The 22,329-nt window shown below is 40.8% G+C and overlaps 1 protein-coding gene across 1 annotated transcript in view; it reads right to left on the reverse strand.

Annotated features, from left to right (window-relative positions):
- Positions 1-424: 424 nt before the first annotated feature.
- The window catches only part of LOC134804299 (protein obstructor-E-like), a 78,657-nt gene continuing 56,752 nt past the window's right edge, over positions 425-22,329 (reverse strand). The window contains exons 3-6 of the mRNA XM_063777309.1: positions 18,892-19,131; positions 16,778-16,966; positions 7,338-7,552; positions 425-630 (exon numbers count right to left, since the gene is read on the reverse strand). Of these exons, the coding sequence (XP_063633379.1) occupies positions 568-630; positions 7,338-7,552; positions 16,778-16,966; positions 18,892-19,131 (707 nt within the window). The 3' untranslated portion in view covers positions 425-567. The remainder of the gene's footprint in view (positions 631-7,337; positions 7,553-16,777; positions 16,967-18,891; positions 19,132-22,329) is intronic.

Here is a 22,329-nt window from a genome sequence, read left to right on the forward strand (position 1 = left end):
CTTAAGAGAATTACAGTATTTTTTCAAACATGTTTGTCATAAATAGTTGAGTAGGTACCTACCTAAGTTTACGACGTAATAAAAATGACAGATTGAAACCTTCCAAACACACTTAGGGACTAAAATTTCAGTTTTATGGTGGGAAAATTCACACTGACCGAATACAATGAAAGAGAAGAGAGAACGGAGATCTTAACAACTAAAAAAAATACAAGAAGACAATAAACGAGTCTTTAGGTTGTAAATTCTTTTCTACGTTGTTATTTTGTAGGTCTTGAACCGTTTGAAACGATAATATAATGTGCACATAGCCAATAGACATTATTCCAACCCGCCAGTGTCGCTTACAAACGCTACTCTTTTGATTTTTTTTTATTGCGTGATCTCAATTTGAGCCTGTTAAAATAAGAAACCAAAAATCTGCCTACCCTATAAAAGCATCAAAAGGGTAGGTATAGCTTTCCTAACAAACACTCTTGACTCAATTGAAAATAATGCCATCTAACGGTGACTCTTCGAACTAGCCTAGTTTATTTGTCTTCTCGTACTTTGTGTCAGTCCCCAGCCTCAGTTCCTGGGCCTGGGGCGTTGCTGCGACTGCTCCTGGAACTCGTTGTTCGGTCGCTGGTTCTGTCGAAAAAAAAAGATTCATTGTAATAATTCATTCATGGGTATAGGCGGTGCATGCACTAACTGCTTGCTCTTTGAATATCGACGGCGAAGTACCATGAACTCCTAACTAAAATTTTTAGTAGTACACATTTTCATTCATTTAGTAAACATAGTTAGGAATAGAAGTTCATGGTACTTCGCCGTCGATACGGTCAAATACACATTTTTATGATGCACATACACGAAAAACGGGACGGGTGACACCGTGACGGGATGGCCTAGAAGTTATGGCGTTAGCCGCGAAAGCTGAAGGTTTTGAGGTCATTGATGGGATTAGGTTCATTGGGTCAGTCCGTTATCCTATCGTTTTTCTTCACCAATCAATTGTTTCATAACCACATAAATGTTTAATACATAAAATTCGTTGGTACAAGGCGGTTTAAGCCCGCGATCTTCGGCTGAAAGTCCCAAGCCCTCTTACGTTATGAAAAAAACTACCTAATAAATAATGAAAATACGTAAAATGTCAATTGTCATAATGCCACAAGGGACCAGAGGGCTCTGGCCAGTATTTTGCTGAACGCATTAGCATATAGCCATACAATGTGGCAATGCGGCCAGCCTTCTGGGCACACTGCCCATCGGCAGTGACTTGGGGGACGTTTTTTATTTATAGGCTCTTTATTTTAAGTTTATTTAGTAAAGGGGTAGTTTGTATTATTATTTTAAGCTAATTTAATATTTATTTAAATTCAATAAAGTCTTATTATTGTCAAAATTCATCTCTCCATATACGACATCGTTTAAAGTTTCACTTTCTCTCCATGTTCCTCTATTTTCTATATTAAGTTGCTTGGTCATTAACAAAACATTACGGTAAACTTACATATACCGTTTCTAAAATATAGATCTCTAATGGTCTTATACAAATTACGTAACAAATAATCAATGGCGTGAAGCTCCAACGGCATTTTTAACATTGTCGGATGGACATGCCATGGAAAGGTCAGTCTTGTCACGAACAATTCATTAGTGGAATGAAACGAAGCTGTTAATGCTATTATTATCTATAATATCTTTAGTTTCTCTTACGTATGAGGTTTGAATGAAAACGAAGATGTCTGGGACTTCATATTGGTCAGGAAACCAGTGCAATGGACTCTTGTATAACATAGATTTAGATTTTAGATTTAGATATTTATTCTCATAATATTAAATTACATTATAAATTATGCTAGACTAATCTACACGAATTTATATTATGATCGTCATTCATATTTACATAATATTATTGAATACATACAAATTAAAAAATGTCTTGCAATAATTAATCTTATGTCAACAATTTATCCATTCATGTCAAAACAAAATACGGTAATAACTTAGTACGAGTATCTCTTAATGATCGTCATGTTCTAAATAAAATACTAGGTACATATTACAATATACATAAATCAATAACTGAGAACATGTCAAATTTATACGATTCAATTTTCAATTTAAAATGTCAGGGTCATATACTCATTTACAGAATAAAGTGGATTATCCAATAAAAGGACTCTCAGTTGACGTTCAAATGTTTCGTCAGATGTTTCCGTTCGTAATTCAGCGGGTAGACGCTCGTAGTATGTCGGGCCGATTACTCGCGGGTTTTTGCATGAAAGTGCCATGCGTCGCGGCACTGTTCTGAGTCTCCCCGTGGATCTGATTATTTTGCCCGTGACCTCAACACGTTTAAACAGTGGCAAGTTTTTTCTAACGAACATCAATACTTCGAATATGTATAGTGAGTAGTGCGACATTATTCGATTTTGCTTAAATAGTTCCTTACAAGGGTGCCTGGGTTTAACTCCTGCCAGTAACCGTATCGCACGTTTCTGGAGTATTAGTACGCGATTTGCATCCGTGGAATTGCCCCAAATAACCGTACCATATGACATTAAGGAGTGAAAATGCGAGAAATATACGGCCTTCAGTGACTTCCTAGATATCAATGGTTGTAGTTTTTTTATAGCAAAAATAGCGCTACTCAACCTATTACATAGCCCGTCAACATGGCACTTCCAATGCAGATTTGAGTCAAGTGTAAAACCTAGAAATTTGGTCTCATTACATATAGGCATAGGCCCGTCAGCAATACACGGTGGCACTTCAGCGTTACGTCCTGAAAAAATCATAACATGTGATTTGGCCATATTTAAGAGCAGGCCGTTAGAGGAAAACCACGTTTGCAGTTGGTCACTTGCTTCGTGAATTTGTTCAGCAAGCTGCGTGTGCGTTTTTGCGTTGACGATGACTGTTGTATCATCCGCAAATAGAATAGAATTGCCACTCGTAATTGCCGACGGGAGGTCATTAATAAATAATAAAAATAACGTGTTGCCAGTTGCCGACCCTTGAGGGATGCCCAAATTGACAAAACCAGTGACTGAAGACACTGTTTTGCCACCTATGGACATTTTGACCACCTGCTTACGGCTAGACAAGAATGATGCAAACAAACTTAGAGCGGAATCAGTAATGCCGTACATACTTAACTTATTTAGAAGCAATTTATGATTTATTACATCGAATGCTTTCGAAAGATCGCACAGTATGCCCGCCATTTTGTACCTATCATCTAGACCAGTCGTAATACAGTCTACCATCTTATGTGCCGCCATGGTGGTGGATCTTTTTTGCCTGTATGCGTACTGATGGTCAGTAAGTAGCTTATTTGATTCCAAGTGGGCCATTAGGGAAGATGATAGAATGGACTCCACCAGCTTTGAGATGGTAGGCACGATGGTTATGGGTCTATAGTTGTTTACATCACTCTTGTCTCCTTTCCCTTTATATACAGGGCATACTCGTGTACTTTTAAGAACACTTGGGTATGTACCAACTAGAAACATGTCATTTAATAGAAATTCTAAAATGTCAGATAAAATAGGCCATATACTTAATATAATGTTTAAAGATATGTCATAAACGTCAACTGTAGTCCTGGTGTTTAACATAGACTTAATCGTCTTGTCTAGCAGTTCACGTGTTACGACAGGAAAAGTGAATGTCGGTATATCAGAGCCATCCAAGTGCCTACTGACGTACTGTTTGGATAATGACTCATCGCTGTTTATCACGTATTTCGAAGCTATGTTTAAAAAGTAAGAATTAAATGCATTAGGGATTTCCTCATGAGACATGTAATCGGTCCCGTCAGGTTTTTTTAGAGTAACGGTTTGGGTGCATTTTTTCACGCCGACCTCTTCGTTGACAATCCTCCATATCTCTTTAGATGGATTTTTACTTTCCGCCAGTCTAGTTTCAACATATTGTTGACGGGCTCGTAATGTCTCTGACTTGATTAATTGCGAGTAATGCTTTATGCAGTCTGATATGATTTGGTTGTCAGGATATTGGCGCAATATCTCATGAAGGTCGCGGTGCCTTTGCATATATCCAAACAGTTCGTCTGTCGCCCATGGAACAGTTGATTTCTGTCTTAACTTCAATGTCTTAATTGGAAAATGTAAGTCTATATAATATGTCAATATATTAAATAATTTATCAAATTTATAGTTAATGTCAATAGTACTATCATAAATAAAATTAAAATTGTAATATGAAATGTCAGTGTAAAATGCATAAATAGATTGGCTATTGAATAATCGGCGTTCCATTGTCGTATTCGCTTTGGTGTCTAACTTTTCTATAGTAAACACATACCGCTGCGCGTTGTGATCGCTTATAGCGGTATCCACTGCTGTTACTGTGAGATGCTCGCGCGCGTAGTTAGCTAATCCGCAGTCAATGGACGAGGCAGAGTCGTCCGTAACGCGAGTTGGAAAAGTTACAAGATTTATACAACCAAAAGAATTAAGTACGTCATCCACCCGCCTTTTTGAACTATTGTCAGATAGATAATCCACATTTTGATCGCCAACAATGAGGTACTTTTTATTTTCGTCAGTTAGCTTATTTAATAATAATTCAATACGTTCTAAATAAATATCAATGTCGCCATTACATGTCCTATACAATACAATAATAATCATATGGTAATATGGTATTTCAATTGCAGTGAATTCTATGTGATATGGAACACATAGGTTATGTAGGTCATTTCGTAACTTATATTGTATATTGTCGCGTAAGAAAATAGCTACCCCACCGTGCGCGCCGGCGCGAGCGCGGCAGTAGCCGTTCGCGAGCGTGTACCCACCTAACCTAACGCGCTCCAATTCACTTTTATTACACCAAATTTCGCTTAATCCAAGTACATCTGGGTTTTCATCAAAGCATAATAGTTCAAGTAGTGAAATTTTTCCACAAATCGATCGTACGTTTTGGTGAATGATTGTGAATTTTGTTGTTACCGTGTTGTCGTGATTTCGCGTTGTGCATTGGAGTTTTTTGGTTGTACGACGTTAAAATATCGTACTCCAACCCCCGACGGCCAATTGGCAACATTCTTGGCGGTTTTCACCTTGTCAGCTGGCACATCTAGGCGGAACGAAGTGTAGTTTCCACGAGTGACCACCAGTTGCTGGCACACTGGTGCTGCGATACCCATGCTGGTCTGGACGTGGCGCACGACATCCTCCGTGGTGGTTTCCTCGCTGAGGTTATATACGTGCAGGCTGACCACGCGAGGGCCCGCAGCACGCAGGCCAGAGGTGCAGGGAGACTGTGGCACCGGACCAGTGGCGGGCGGCAACAGCGCTGGCGATATCCCGGGGCTACTTACAGCAGGGGCCGTTGGAGGACAGTCAGCCTTTTTTGTGGCGCACGTCTTACTTTGGGTCGATGAACCAACTCCACGACGCGGTCGAGATCGGCGTGTCTCAGTCAGATGGTCAGGTTTTGTGGGTGCTGGATCTGGCTGTTGGGCACCAGACTTCACCGACGGCTTTGGATCTGCTGGCTTCTGAACTGGAAGGATAGGGCTCTCATGCCCAGGGGTCACGGCAACAGAGACAGGCTGGGTTGGAGGTGGTGCTGGTGATGATATCAGATCTTCATTTTGGATATCCAGTGGCAAATCATCTTGAAGGAATATAAATCCTTCCGGACCGGACTGATTTAGTGCTTCTTGCGTACTAGTCAAGGGCAAATCTATATTGGTGTTAGTGAGAGTGCCCAAGATTTTTTGAAGACATCTACTCTGATATGTAAGTAGCTTATTTTGTCCATTTATAACACCACAGCAAGAAGTAATCTGCTCTTTCATGTCTTGTATTAGATTCTTTAGATTAGCTACATCTTCCACCAACCTTGTAACGGCCGCTGCCTGTGTCACTTGTTTCGCCATTTATAACAACGTTTTTGTTATTGTTTTTATAACTTAATCACTTATTTGTATACAAAGTAATTGTTTAATAACAAACGAAATAGCGTAAATGTATTAATTCAATTAAATAAATTAAAATACGGAGGAGCCTTTAAATTTAAACGTCTGCTGCACAGTGGCGCCCTCTAGATTATTACATAATATGCAAGTAATATTTTATACCTAAGGCAATTTTTGGTGCTAGTTATAACAGCGTGTGAATATTTATATTTTTGCTCACTTAGTCATATACGATGTACTTGCAGGCACAAAATCTGCTTTACTGTAAGCCAGATGTAATTCTCCATTTTGATCCTTAAAATAGTTCATATCATACCTACAAACTTAGTATCAGTTAAGTATTTTCTTACAATGCTAGCTTGCCTAACAAACACTTAAGGAAAGATATGGATCAACTCCCATTTAAATAGAGGAGGGCACTGGGATCGATACAAGCTTGTTGGAGCAGCACCCCCCTGGCATTGTCAGTAACAGACTCATCCTTCGGCGCTAATGCAAGTAATGGTAGGGACGTCGGACTAGTGGAGAATACTGGACTCATTGCCAACATGCCGGGGCAGCACTCCCTTGGAATTGCTGGTAACACAAACCTGGCATACGTCTCTTTCTAATGTCATTTTCCAGAAAGGACGCACTGCTAGTGCTAGTGAGAAGTGGTAACGTTACACTCCTTGGTGGATAGCACTGGGATCACTGCCAACATCTTGCTCAAACTACTAGTTGCTTAGACTTGCATACCTGTCTCTCAAGGCTCATCTTCGGGTGGTGGTGGAGTGATAGTAGAAATATCACACTCTTCACTAAGGGGCACTACACAACGCAGCAAACGGCGATCGAACAACAACATGGCTGGCCGAGCGCAGCGCTGAAGACGCCGGTAGCCCCCTTGGCATTAGATTGGTACTAGCTCAAACGTCCATAACGTTCCCTCTCTAGGCTCATCTTCGGGCGGTGATGCAGTGATGTTAGATAACATCAAAGACATATGTAACTCCGTATAAGATGAATAAAGTCTAAGTAAAAAACGTGCCTCGGAAATCAAGAAAAAGTCATTTTCGGACAGATGGCGATACACATTTGGCCTATCTTCGGCTAGATGGCGGTGACGACACCGTTTCATATTTAACAATTTTAACACATAGGTATCAGTGAATGAACATGAGTCAAAATGATATAAAAATAATAAAATCATTTATACGTTTTCATTTTGAGTTTTGGTCGTGTGTCGATATATGGCTGTAAATTTACTGAGACTACAAAATTTACTATGACAGGACCCCTCTATACTATAACATCACACTATTTAATAGAGGGCAGCACTTAGCGAACGGCTCAATACAAGCAAATTGGGGCATTGTTCCCTTATCTATGCTGGTCACTAAAACTTGCATACCTGTCTCTCTCTAGGCTCTTCTTCGGGTGGTGATGGAGTGGTGGTGGGGATGTCACATTCCTCAGTGGGAGGCACCACACAGCGCAGCGAACGGCGGTCGAACACCAACATAGCTGGGCAGCGCTGAAGACGCGGGTATCCCCCTTGGCATTGCCAGTAGCGGTTGCAGGATTTGCCTAGGGGCACATTGCCGTTGGGGTCTTCGTTGCAGAGAGCTGAAAAGATAAAACGGTTTCAACACTATATTGCTTCAGTAAATTCCTTAAACGCATACCATGCCTACAATCTAATCGAATAATAAATTTGCCCCTTTTTCACAGCTTCATAAAAAGCAAAAAATACAATGTGCTACAATCTTCGCAGGTTTCAAAATAATGCGCCTAGCAGCTAAGCGTGTTGCAACTTTGCCCGGTGCCAATTTTGCCCAGCTCCAAATAACAAGTTTATTCGTGACGGTAGTATGTATTCGATTTAAGTGAATACTTTGATCACAGACTGCCAACCATAGACTCAACGTTATGCAGCGGTGGTGCAACTAGAAGTCATGAAACAAAAGCATTTTCAGGGTTCCGTACCCAAAGGGTAAAAACGAGACCCTATGACTAAGACTCCGCTGTCTGTCCGTCTGTCTGTCTGTCACCAGGCTGTATCTCATGAACCGTGATAGCTAGACAGTTGAAATTTTCACAGATGATGTATTTCTGTTGCCGCTATAACAACAAATGCTAAAAATTACAATGTAATTAAATATATTAAGAACGGGCACTCACGCATTTTAAGTCGAAAAACGCTCGACATGTTTCACTCCGTACCGAGTAGTGTCATCAGGAGCTTGCGTTTACGGTGACGGACCGGCGCAGGCGCGGTCGAGCGTTTTTCGACTTAAAATACGTGAGTGACCCGTTCTTAATATATTTAACAGTTTATTGGCGAGATCGGGCTCAATTAAATTAAATTATTTAACTAAATTATAGTATAAGTTGTTTTTGATGGAATAAGTGCTATACACGTGTAGGAAAGTGATTTGTGGAACTCTCATTGAGTTACACAGTGTCACTTTCAAGCTTAAATGCAAATTCGAGTTGAATCGCGAGGCATAAACCAATTACGGCTGAGCTTAATTTAGACGGAAACACTGTATGGGTTCCACGCTGTATATGTAAGTTTATACAGAGTGAACCCGAAACGGGTCAGGAATGAAATATGAAAATTGCAGAATTAAATGAAACTCGGTATGAAAATAGAAACTCGATGAGAAACAAATATATTTATTAGAGAATACTAAAATACACGCTCCACTAACCCGCATGGCTATAGAGGATCATTTGGGTTTAAAGAAATTATTTTTCTCATAAGAATTGTACAATTCACTTACGTGATAATTAGAAGTAAGTTAACATTGTTCGGGTGAGCGCATGCATGCGTACTTACATTCACACAACACAACACAACACAGTTAAATTAACTAAAAACATACACTTAACTTAACTATAAACATAAAAACATACTCATAGCACCTTTGGTGGGATGTATCTGAGTCGTAAGAAAATAAGTCTAGCCGTACGCGACCATATGGTCAGTAGCGGTTCCTATACCTATATCGCTCAGTACAAAATATAAATCGCGCAAGTTTAAATTGGTATACAGTCGCCATCAGATATATCGGAGCGGCCAAGGTGTTCACAATATCTGAACACGCACTCTAACGCCCTGGCAATAGAGGCGTGTTCAGATATTTGTGAGCGCCTTGACCGCTCCGATATATCTGATTGCGACTGTACAATTAGAAGATTACATATATTATTTACTTTAGCATATTCGATAGGTACACCTAAATTAGTAATATTATATTGGTTCTTCAAATATCAATACATACCTACATACGTATACCCCATTTTATTTACCATGGCGGGATCCCCCTTGAGACGGTCATTAGGCGTAAACAATAAGAGTATTCTTCTTCCTCGCGTTATCCCGGCATATTCCCATGGCTCTCCGCTTGACAACTAATCCCATGATTTGACGTAGGCACTAGTTTTTACAAAAGCGACTGCCATCTGACCTTCCAACCCAGAGGGGAAACTAGGCCTTATTGGGATTAGTCCGGTTTCTTCACGATGTTTTCCTTCACCGAAAAGCGACTGGCAAATAGGAAATAATATTTCGTACATAAGTTCCGAAAAACTCATTGGTACGAGCCGGGGTTTGAACCCGCGACCTCCGGATTGAAAGTCGCACGCTCTTACCGCTAGGCCACCAGCGCTCCAACAAAAACACAAAAACAATAACGTAAACAATAAGAGTAGTGACAAGAAATGATACCGGGCATACTTTTTTAGCCACCACATGCTGGCTTTGAAGAGCAGAGCTCGTAAAGCAATAGGGAATATCACGCAAAACTCTGCGTAGAGGGCGTCACTAACTCAATCACATGGCCTACCGTGAAACACGACAGTGGAAAGTTCGGATTTTGCCTCTCTATCACTCTTGCCTATTCGGTCGATAAGAGAGGCAGATAACGAAATTTCGATTTTTCCCGTTTCGCGGTAGACCACCTGTAAACAAACCGCCTTGATGCATCAATGTCATAGTAAAAACTTGTCAAAAAACTGTTTAGTATGTATAAGTTACTCTATGGTTGACTAAACAAATTAGTGCTGCACTCTGGCGGCAGAACATTGCAGTAATACTTCAATTCAATTCAATTAATTTATTTATAAAATAATAATTTTACACGTCACATCATAAAAATATATCACAATTATTAATAGTAAATCACACACATAATTACCTACATATAAAACAATAATTTTGTGGTACCTACATATATCACATGCTTATTTTTGTCGAGTATGAATGTAGACAGTTAGTGGTTCGACTTTGTACTTTTTTTTGAATAACTAGGTAGGTACATACTTTTTACTTACTTAAGAAATCACGCAACGAATAATACGCAGCAGAGACTAAGTAAGATTTCAGTTTTGATACGAACAAGTTATTGTTTCTAGCAGTCTTTATGTCATCGGAGACTTGATTATAGATTTTAGGACCGATGTAGTTGAGACACTTTTTTGCCTTGGCCAACCGCGTTCGAGGAGCGCGGAGCTCCTGGCCGCGCCTGAGGTGATATTTGGGTTCATCAGCGTTTGACTGGAACTGTTCTAAGTTACATCTCACCAGCTTTGCTACCTCGAGGATGTAAAGGGAAGGTAGTGTTAGGATTTTTTGACCTATGAACAGCTCTTTGGCTGGATGATCCCATTTGACGCCGGCTACTACACGGATTGCGCCCTTTTGTAGTCTGAAGATACTTTCACGGTCAGCGGCGTCACCCCAAAGATCTACACCATATGATAATATGGAGTGGAAGTACCCAAAGTATGCCTTCTTGACGTTGTCGGTGTGCAAACTTGGGCGCAGTCTAGTGAGCGCGAAGCAGGCAGCAGCGAGGCGGTCACACAGCGCATCAATGTGCGGTCCCCACGATAGACCTGAGTCGATAGTCAGCCCTAAATATTTGACTATGTCCACTTGCGGCACAGGTAGGCCATTGCAGGTGATATTAAGGGTGTGCTCTCTCGCCCCACGCAGGCCGAAGTGGACAATATTGGTTTTCTCGATATTAAGGGCCATTCCGTTCGCTGCGAACCACGCCGCGACCTGGTCCATCACTCTGCCCAGTTTTAGTTTAAGTTGGTCGTAGTTGTCGGCAGCGACAATAACACAACCGTCATCGGCAAAAAGGACGAACTCTGCTTCGTTGGATGCTTCAGAAAGATCATTCATTAAGATGAGGAATAGGTTATTCCCCATTATAGAACCTTGGGGCACGGCGCTGTCTCCCAGCTCCAGGAGCTCCGATCGTTCTCCCTTGACAGAAGTCAGCTGTTTGCGGCCTTCAAGAAAAGATGCGATCATGCGGTGAAGGTTACTCCCTATTGTTAAACAATAGATCAACATTATGGTTCTCTTTGTGCAGTTTCACGTGGAATCCCGCCATGGTAAATGAAATGGGGTAAACTTTTATTCGTCACCCGGTATACCATTGTAAATCGTATCATGCAGTAATGTACACCGTTACAGTCTTCAGAAACATTTAATTTCCATGGAAATCAGACATGGCGTAGGTGCCTTGCTTCTAGGGCTGCTCCGTACCTACTCGTACTATACTACATTATATTTCGGCAAAATTTACTTTAAATGCCTATACCTAATAAGTGCAAAAAGTACCTAAGCTAAATTGCCTATTTTGTTCTATGCGTTAGAGTCTATACATTTATTTATGTACTATGCAAGTATTTATTAATAAACATGTCTCGGTTTTCTTATATTGTAAATAAATTACCGTGTCAACTGCACATTCTGTTGTATTCTGTTTCGGTTATTTTAATGTTCTTTGTTCTTTTGTGTTTGTTTTACGTGTCAATTGGAACACTGCAAATCAGCGTCGTAACACTACTCATGTGCTGCGACACATGCTGAGTGTTATCATTTTCTGGAACCTACTATTGTAATTGTACTATTGTTTAAAAAAAGTGGCAACCCTACTTGCGCCATATGTGTCCCGCCTAAATTATCTAACAGTATGAAATACTGTACGGTTTCTGCAAATAGAGCGAGAGCAAATATTTGAACCAGATATGGCTGTAATCGGTGCATAGGTCAAATAAGCACATTTTCTAAGGTACCTGAACTGACCTGAAGCGGTTCTTAAGCTTGCCCATAGACCATAGAGAAATATAGTAAGAATGGATTGCTCACTCCATACATCAGTTTTGGTACCAAAACGACTATTCTTTTCGTAGTCGCCATCTAGCACCGAGTAGCGGAATTATCAGTACCGCTACTCGATACTAGATGTCTCTCGTGTGGCCACTCAATAAAATTGTATTGAACAACAATTTATAACTAATATTAGTAGCAGAAGGAGTTGAAAATATAGTTCCGGTTAATCCGGTCATAATATCAGCTGAAAATTGTTGACCATTAGCAAAGATATATGTAACTCCGTATAAGATAAATAAAGTCTAAGAAAAAAAAGTGCCTCGGAAATCAAGAAAAAGTCATTCTCGAATAGATGGCGCCATACCTTTGGCCTATTCTCGGCTAGATGGCGTTGACGATACCGTTTGATATTTAACAATTTTAACACATATCAGTGAAAGAACATGGGTCAGTATGGAACTAAAAAAATTAAAAATCATTTATCCGTATACATATTTTGATTAACCCTTCGGGTGGCAGCACCTCCGGTTGAACGGTAGGACAAATGGCGCGGCCATTTTTTTAAATATGCCTCGGCGTGGCAGAGGCCGCGAGAAGGTTCGGTCATAACAAGCCCGTAATTGGCAGAGACCGTCTCGCGGCCTCTGTGCGACGCTGCATTTCGCGCCTAAAATAAAACCGTTAAAACTATGCCTTGCTTGCTCGCTCTTGCAAGATGCATTCGTCAATAACCCTTCGGGTGGCAGCACCTCCGGTTGAACGGTAGGACAAATGGCGCGGCCATTTTTTTAAATATGCCTCGGCGTGGCAGAGGCCGCGAGAAGGTTCGGTCATAACAAGCCCGTAATTGGCATAGACCGTCTCGCGGCATCTGTGCGACGCTGCATTTCGCGCCTAAAATAAAATCGTTAAAACTATGCCTTGCTTGCTCACTCTTGCAAGATGCATTCGTCAATAAACAAGGATGGTATTCCCTAACTGTCGAATTCCCGCGTAAAACAAAGTTTGTTAGAAATGACGTGATGTTCCTGCCCCACCTCGCCCATTACGCGCCGACCGTCGTCGAGCCGCGAATTTTCAAACGGAATACGCACTGATAAAAAGCGAAAAAAACTGTGTGAATCGTGTTAAATGTATTGTTTTGTCATAAAGACTGCTTTTCCTACAATCAATTGTTTTATTTCCTAATTATACGTATTTTTACATGAAAGTAGAAAAAAAATTGGTAATATGAGATTAGAACAAGTCTAGCAAAATTCACATAAATAGAATAGAATTCATTGGTATACAGTCAAATAACCCATTTTATGCTGAATTCAGTGATATATAGTTTGTATATATCATTCATAGATTTTTTTTGGGAAACGGTTATATTTCTAACACGCGCCAAATTCGCGATGATCACCCGTTGAGGCCCCGCCACTTGACGTATATTTTTCCAAAATGGCTGCGCCACTCAACCGGCTTGTTATGTCTGTCCATCTCGCGGCCTCCGCCACTTACCGTAGAGACCTCGAGGAGGACAATGCCACTCGAAGGGCTATACAAGGATGGTATTCCCTAACGGTCGAATTCCCGCGTAAAACAAAGTTTGTTAGAAATGACGTGATGTTCCTGCCCCACCTCGCCCATTACGCGCCGACCGTCGTCGAGCCGCGAACATTCAAACGGAATACGCACTGATAAAAAGTGAAATAAACTGTGTGAATCGTGTTAAATGTATTGTTTTGTCATAAAGACTGCTTTTTCTACAATCAATTGTTTTATTTCGTAACTATACGTATTTTTACATGAAAGTAGAAAAAAATTGGTAATATGAGATTAGAACAAGTCTAGCATAATTCACATAAATAGAATAGAATTCATTGGTATACAATCAAATAACCCATTTTATGCTGAATTCAGTGATATATAGTTTGTATATATCATTCATAGATTTTTTTTTGGGAAACGGTCATATTTCTAACACGCGCCAAATTCGCGATGATCACCCGTTGAGGCCCCGCCACTTGACGTATATTTTTCCAAAATGGCGGCGCCACTCAACCGGCTTGTTATGTCTGTCCGTCTCGCGGCCACCGCCACTTACCGTAGAGACCTCGAGGAGGACAATGCCACTCGAAGGGTTAATTTATACATTTTCAATTTTATTTTAAGTTTTAATCGTGTTTCGATAGATGGCAGTAAATGTACCGTGACTACAAAATTTACTATGGCAATAGCCCTCTATACCATCTATTCTCTTTGCCATTAGACTTTAGAATTATTGTCAAGTAGCAGAACTGATAATTCCGCTACTCGATGCTAGATGTCGACTACGAAAATAATAGTCGATGTGTTGGTACCAAAACTGATGTGAGTGAGCACTCTATGTACTATTTTCTCTATACCCGCCGCCGTTACGTTACCTGATAATAGTCCAACAAAAGATCTTAGGTTTAGTTCCACGTTGCACCTACCGCTATAGGTACCTAATCAATACTGATACAGCAAAATCCGCGACCAGTACAAAGCCATCAATGCGTAGATTACGGCTGATTTCCATTGATGGCAGACAGAAATCGCATCGCATTAACTTTCTCCCTAATCGGATGGCTTGTAAACTGTATCATATGATTGTTGTCGCGATATAGGCTAGGAGCTAGGCACGACACGCTCTTGAAAACTACATAAACATCGGCATCAGCATTTTTTTTTTTATTTGTTTAGAATATAAATAGCCTTTTACAAAAATGAATTAGTAATATGCCTAAAGTTTCCCACGTTACTAAGCGCCGCTTGCATCATCCCACTTACCCTGGGTTAGACGGTTAAACTGTTAACCTAATATCAAATTGTACTGGTAACCATGGTAACTCTAGATTTAACAGGTTAACCACGGGTGAGTGGAATTGTGCAAGTGGCGCTATGAAAACTAACCCAAAGAATTGTAGATTACTTAATTATAAATTACCCGTTTAGTTGTGTACTACACGCAAAAAAAACTCAAATTTTTAATTAAGTCCATTAACTTTTGAAATTAAGTTTCACTCATGATTTTGAAGGAAAAATATGATGACTTTAGCCGCTGATAGGCATTGGTTAGGTACTTATTATAATTAATTGATGATGCCTGATTGATGATGATGATTTGGGAATTAAGTATAGCGAAACGATGAACAACAGAGAACTCCCTAGAGTTCTAAATTTTAATTTTATTTCTAAGGAGTCAAACCAACGTACCGTCAGAAAGATTGTCATTTATTAATTAATAATAAACTAAGTAAGCACGATAAAAAAATGTCACATTATGGATAGTTTTATCCATGTGGTAAAATCAGTGTCACTTGTTTAACACCACGCGACTGAAAGAGACTGGCTGTCACGTAGATACATATGACCATAATATCGTTACTATACTATATCTATAACTTTCATATTCACTAACGACAAAAAAGATTTATAACTCTCATCAGCTCCTAGTCTACATTGGATTACAATCAGCCGCATCGATTAATCGCTCGGTTAGTTTGACAGGAGAAATCGATTTAATAATCGGATAATTAACCGACTATTCGCCGAAAGAATGATCGTAATCGATCCGTCTCATTTGTCAGCTCTTTAGTTATTATATTACACTCGTAACTGATTGATTGCGTCTAGTCGTTGTTTCAAGGGTTATATGCTCTCGTAATTGTTTCGCTGTAATTGGTTAGACTGACATAATTCGACATTTATGATGATAAACGTGAAACTATAAGTCGCATATCACCTTAGAGCTTGAGTAAGCTACATTGGAGCGATCTCTTGGTGGACCACAAGGATTTTTTACCGGTGCTGCCAATATCTGTGTGGGGGTTGGGGGGTTCCGCATCCCTATCTCCCTAGAACTGTCAGCAACACTCGGGCTGGAGAGGGCCTTTGGGCCGGGCGCATTCGGCCGCCGTGAGGAACAGAAATGTATAGTCTAAAAACTGCCCAAAAAGGAGATAAAAACTATTTGAGTATTTTACTCTTTAAGGTGCCTTCTGGTCAGAAAAATGGCCGGTAGCGCACCATTCTCAAATCCATCCACTTAAAGTATCTAAAATCTAAGTAGTGCGATTAAATAAAATAATGACAGGAAGAAGGACCGGAAACCAAGACCCTAAAGTCAAAAAGCTTTCTGATTAAATCTCGCAAAGAAGCTAAGAATTAATCTCGTTTAGCGCCACTTGCACCATCCCACTAACTCTATTAACCGGTTAAACCGTACTGGTAACCAAGGTAATTCCCGGTTTAACCGGTTAACCCCGGGTTATTGAATGGTGCAAGTCTCCCTTAGTGTAAGGCCTGAGTGGACGCTCGAGTTGAGCGTGCAGCGGGGCGGGGCGTGCGGCGTGCATGTTAAACAAATGCAAACGTATAGGAGCGGCCTTAGTGCACGCTTTTCAAATCACTTGTGAGCCCGACGCCACGCTGCACGCCCCGCCGAACGCTCCGCTCAGGCCTTACACTTAGTCTTTAACGAAAGAACATTGCAGACTTACGGTGCTTCGGGCAACCGTCGACATTCTCGGGCCAGTCGCAGGAGTGCGCGTGCTCATTGTACTTACAGCAGACCGCCGATGCAGAGCTGTTCGGTGGCCGTGCCGTTCCAGCACGTCCAGGACGGCTCGTGCCCGAAAATGCCGTACAGCCAGTCGCAGTGCTCCGTGCCGATCGGAGGATCTGGTAAAAGAACATTGCAGACTTACGGTGCTTCTGGCAACCGTCGACATTCTCGGGCCAGTCGCAGGAGTGCGCGTGCTCGTTGTACAGCAGGCCGCCGATGCAGAGCTGCTCGGTGGCCGTGCCGTTCCAGCACGTCCAGTAGCGCGTGCAGGACGTCTCGTGCCCGAAGATGCCGTACAGCCAGTCGCAGTGCTCCGTGCCGATCGGAGGATCTGGTGGAGATAACAAATTGCATTACATATACATACTATACTTGTTTTTTGCTAGCCTATTAAGGTGTCCCACTGCTGGGCAAAGGCCTGTCCCCTTGTCTTCCACGACTCCCGAAATAGCGCCAGCTCAGGCCAGTTACTGAGAAAGGTGTCTAGGTCGTCCCGCCATCTCCGTCTGGGCCTGCCGCGTCCGCGCTCTCCTTCTGGCATCTAGCATATACTTATACTTATATTGTATATATTATACTATACTTATATTGTATTGTATTAAATATATTATAGCGTGGCCCAGCGGTAAGAGTGAGCGACTTTCAATCCGGAGGTCGTGGGTTCAAACCCTGGCTCGTGTACCAAGGAGATTTTCGGAATTTATGTACGAAATATCATTTGATATTTACCAGATGCTTTTCGGTGAAGGAAAACATCGTGAGGAGACTAATCCCAATAAGGTCTAGTTTACCCTTTGGGTTGGAAGGTCAGACGGCAGTCGCTTTCATAAAAACTAGTGCCTACGCCGATTCTTGGGATTAGTTGCCAAGCGGACCCCAGGCCCCCATGGGCCGTGGCAAAATGCCGGGATATTAACCCGAGGAAGATGATGATGATCTACGCTATATGTAGATCCTATTCTGCGTGAAGGCTAAAATGGGACTGAATTGGAAACATTCCGACGTATCCAACAAAGCGTCTATAGGTACTATGGACATTTGTGGGTTAAAATAACATCAAAGAATTTCTTCTGCTTTTTTCAACAAAAAATAGACTAACATTAGGAAAGTAAAAATTGTAATTTAGTTTCTTCAATTTGTCCACCGAAAAGACGCGTAATAAAAACGTTTTGACCCGGACGCTTTATCATTTTGTCATGGCATTTATCACGCGCGTTCTAAAATGAAAATATAGTTCAAGACGACGACGTACATAATGATTTTTTTCCTTCGTATGGCAGACAGAAGTAATTTTGGGAGGTAGATAAACGGAGTGGAATATACGTAAGTATTGAGCGATGCGTGCGCAATTAAATACAAATAAAATAGAAGAGAAGCGAGCGCGAACTGGGTTGGAAGTAATTTCTGTAAAACGTGTGGCTTGATCATCGGACCGGCAACGCACTTCATACGACTTTGACTGTCTGTAACCATATCTTAAGTACATGCCTTTAAGTAGCATTTCAATCCTTTATGGGATAAAATTTTGGCCAAGTATCAACCTGGGGAGTTAATACAATGATACCAATGAGAGGTACTTATTTAGATAAAAGTGATCTGGCATTTACTCGTTAAAATATTTATAAAAAATGTTGTCTATAAATGCTTTCTAAAATCTGACTCTTTAAGTCATGGAAAGTATTAATTTTATATTTATATCATATCAACAAACGCTAAAGTTCTCTTTAGAAATCTCAACATTCTGTCTAAATTAAAAACTGAATATTGTACGTGAACCCCTTAAATTCGAGTTAAATTTGTACCATAGTGGAAGCTTTTGGACTATGGTTGGGTAGTTTTACGGTAGGTACTTACTGAACCATATGGGTACCCCTTTACAACATAGTCACCAACTCTGGCCGTTAGGGCAGTCGTACTGGCCGTAGTAGCATTCCCAATTATATGTACTTAATACTTATCTGAACCTTAGGATACTCGCAGTAGTTCGACCTCCACGGGTAGTCGCAGCCCTCAGTCACGCCCCTGTGCTTCCCAGCGAACACTAGGTCATTAGGGCAGTCGTACTGCGACTGGTCGTAGTCGCATTCCCAGTTATATGTACTTATTTATCTGAACCTTAGGGTACTCGCAGTAGTTCGACCTCCACGGGTAGTCGCAGCCCTCAGTCACGCCCCTGTGCTTCCCAGCGAACACAAGGTCATTAGGGCAGTCGTACTGCGACTGGTCGTAGTCGCATTCCCAGTTATATGTACTTACTTATCTGAACCTTAGGGTACTCGCAGTAGTTCGACCTCCACGGGTAGTCGCAGCCCTCAGTCACGCCCCTGTGCTTTCCAGCGAACACCAGGCCGTTAGGGCAGTCGTACTGCACCGACTGCCCGTTGTCGCACTCCCAGTACTTGTCGCAGTATTTGTCGTCGCCGACTACGCGTGACTTCGTCTTGCAGGGGTCTTCGATCTGCGCACAGGTGACTACCGACGCGAGGGAGATGGCCACTGTAAAGAAAAAAGATTTCTTAAAGAGTTCTAAAACTTAATCTTAATTCACTAACCTCCCTTAAACTTAGCTTGGTTTTTTATTAGGCGTAACGTTAAGGTACCTACTTAGAGCATTTAGTAACTGGAGACGTCATGGCTGTCATTTTCTGTACAAAACAGTCTGCCGAATTTAGCGGGGGAGGGAACGTCAAATGTATTGCAATTTCTACATGATTTCTACGTAAAGGTGACAGTCCATTTCCAGCGACAGCAGCGCTACCATTCATTTTACTATGGAAATTGAAAATAATGCCGATGCGTTCGTACTAGTAGTGCAGGTGCGGTCAGAAATGGATATTTACCTTAACGTACAAATAGCCATTGTCAGTCCATACGAAAGTGCAAGGTTTTCGGCAGAGGGGTAAGTAAGCTCTTGAAGACGACTCCGGTTATTAAATGCTCTAAGGGTACCTAGAACTCGTATGTAATTTTGTAAATTATTATGTACTTACCTATAGGATTATTCAAAATTGATATAAAGAAAGACACATATCATTTGCCCCTGCTGGCCGTAATACATCCAAGCTTTCAAATGTAGCCACCTCCACATGTTCATACGTATTACCAACTTCGAGCAACACGGAAGGGAGGCGACATTCGCACTATTTCCCCTCTGCCGAGGTACAAGATTAGTGCGTCAATCTAATCTAGCGCGGGTAATAAAACTAGTAGCACTTGGATTTTTCACTAGACCGAGTCCAGACGCGCGCGTGAACACTGCTGCACAAAAATGCCTGTTTGCTCGGTTTTTTGTTATAAAAAGAGGTCGGGGACATCAAATTTACAAAAAGAAAGTGTTACATTTCACATGTAATATTTTTTTTACATATCATACGTTTCATTACATTCAAACATAATTATTATATTTTAGTCTCATGTAATTGTTGGATTTATCGATTTTGCTCGCTCAGTACAAATTGCGGATCGGTCGAGCGACAAATCCGACTTCTCATCTCTCAGAATACAATAACATACTTCAACGAAAATGTGTTAGTGTGCGTGTTGTGACACTTGTCACTCGTCCTGACTCGTCCGTACACAAAAAGAGATCGAGGTTTGCAAGATTTGTCTTTGACGTGTGTCATTTTCTATGTATTTGTGTCGTCATTACAGATTGGATTTTGATGGGATTTTGTATTTAAGTGTGTGAGAAGTGCGACTGTGTGCACCTTTCCCCCCGCGAAAAATGGCAGAAAGATTTGTACGGTGGGATATCGCTTGGGCCCCTCCTTTCCGATGTGTCGGAAGCCGGTGTTGCTCGAAGATTACCAAAGACATATGTAACTCCATATAAGATGAATAAAGTCTAAGAAAAAAACGTGCCTCGGAAATCAAGATAAAGTCATTCTCGGATAGATGGCGCACACACCTTTGGCCTATGGTCGGCTAGATGGCGTTGACGACACCGTTTTACTTTTAACAATTTTAACACATAGGTATCAGTGAATGAACATGGGTCAAAATGATATAAAAATAATAAAATCATTTATCCATATATATAAATTTTTTCGATAGTTTTATACGTTTTTATTTTGAGTTTTAGTCGTGTGTCGATAGATGGCAGTAAATTTACTGTGACTACAAAATTTACTATGACAGGACCCCTCTATACTATCTATTCTCTTTGGTATTACCTAACAATAGCAGACGCAAAATAAAATACAGGAATGTATTTATTTGACGTCTGTCCGTGAACTGAAACGGAATAATCTTGAAAACCGTCTCACGTCAAAAGAAAGACATGACAAGACCGGAAAAGAGTCATTTAATTATGACGAAAAATGGCGGAAAACAGGTACCATTTCCTTTTCCTTTTTTTACGGTAAATAGACTCTGAGCTTTCATTTCCGGTGAAGTTGGTAATCATTCTTATCCGTTTTAAGACAAAAGCCTTATTTTTTGCAAATATTATATGTATATATGTACCTACTTACTTTTTTTTTCCCCAGTATCAAATTGTACTGTTAACCACGTTAACTCAAGGTTTAACCGGTTAACCCCAGGTTAGTGGAATGGTGAAAGTGGCGCTTAAAGTACATAACAATCCATATAAATTAAAACCAAAATATTACTTTGCTAAACCGGGATAATACAAAGTGCTAGTCAATCAGTGCTAAATGCTACCCCATTATGCTTACTTGCGTATTATTCATACAAATCCATATAAATTTGGTTGAATTGCAGTATATCTTTCTACTTTTCTGTCTCTTGTTAGAAACATTTTCGGCGCGATTCGGGAAATTAATTAGAGATTCACTAAATATGAAATATTAAAGATATGTGACGGTCCACGGCAAAAGGTACCTTATGGCGGCTGGCGCTTACGCTATTATTTACGCCGCTCCAATATTCAGCCGGGGCAATGGTACCTTTTGCCGTGGAACGTCACATATCTTTACTATTTCATATCTAGTGAATCTCTAATTCATTTCCCGAATCGCGCCGTTTGCTTATTCCTCCATGTTTACCCTCATCGAATCTGCGGTTGTTACACCTGTAGGCACGGACAGGCAGCCGATGAAAGCTATGCGTTCCAAAACGTTACGACTAAACAATAAACGTCGTGTTTTCTGTAGAGTGCGCGCAATTTTGAACCTTAGCCCACTAGACACAGTTGCTTTTAAACAGCAGTTTTGTAAAGATACGAGTTTTAGTAAATTATTTTCAAATCGAAGCTGGGTTTTATTGAAGTGATTTATCATTTTTAGGGTTCCGTACCTCAAAAGGAAAAAACGGAACCCTTATAGGATCACTCGTGAGTCTGTCTGTCTGTCCGACCATCCCCCCCCCTTTATCTCTGAAACTACTGGGCCTAAAATTTTGCAAAAAAATACACAAAATAGTACTTTATCTATAGATGACAGGAAAACCTATTAGAAACGTGCAGTCAAGCGTGAGTCGGACTTATGTACGGAACCCTTGGAACGCGAGTCCGACTCGCACTTGACCGGTTTTTATCAAAGTGCAGTTTAATTCTGAGCTCCCGGGTGCCCGGGCGAATTTCCGAGAATTTGAGATATTCACTTCACGGGAAAAAATTACCATATATTGGGGTATCCAACTATCCATTTTTATAACACTACATAAATTGCGACAACTTGAATACTTTTGAATATTAAGTCTCTTTTTTTCATTTAATGAAGTTTTTACTTGGTG

This window comes from Cydia splendana, chromosome Z (genome assembly GCF_910591565.1).
Source record: "Cydia splendana chromosome Z, ilCydSple1.2, whole genome shotgun sequence".
NCBI lineage: Eukaryota > Metazoa > Arthropoda > Insecta > Lepidoptera > Tortricidae > Cydia > Cydia splendana.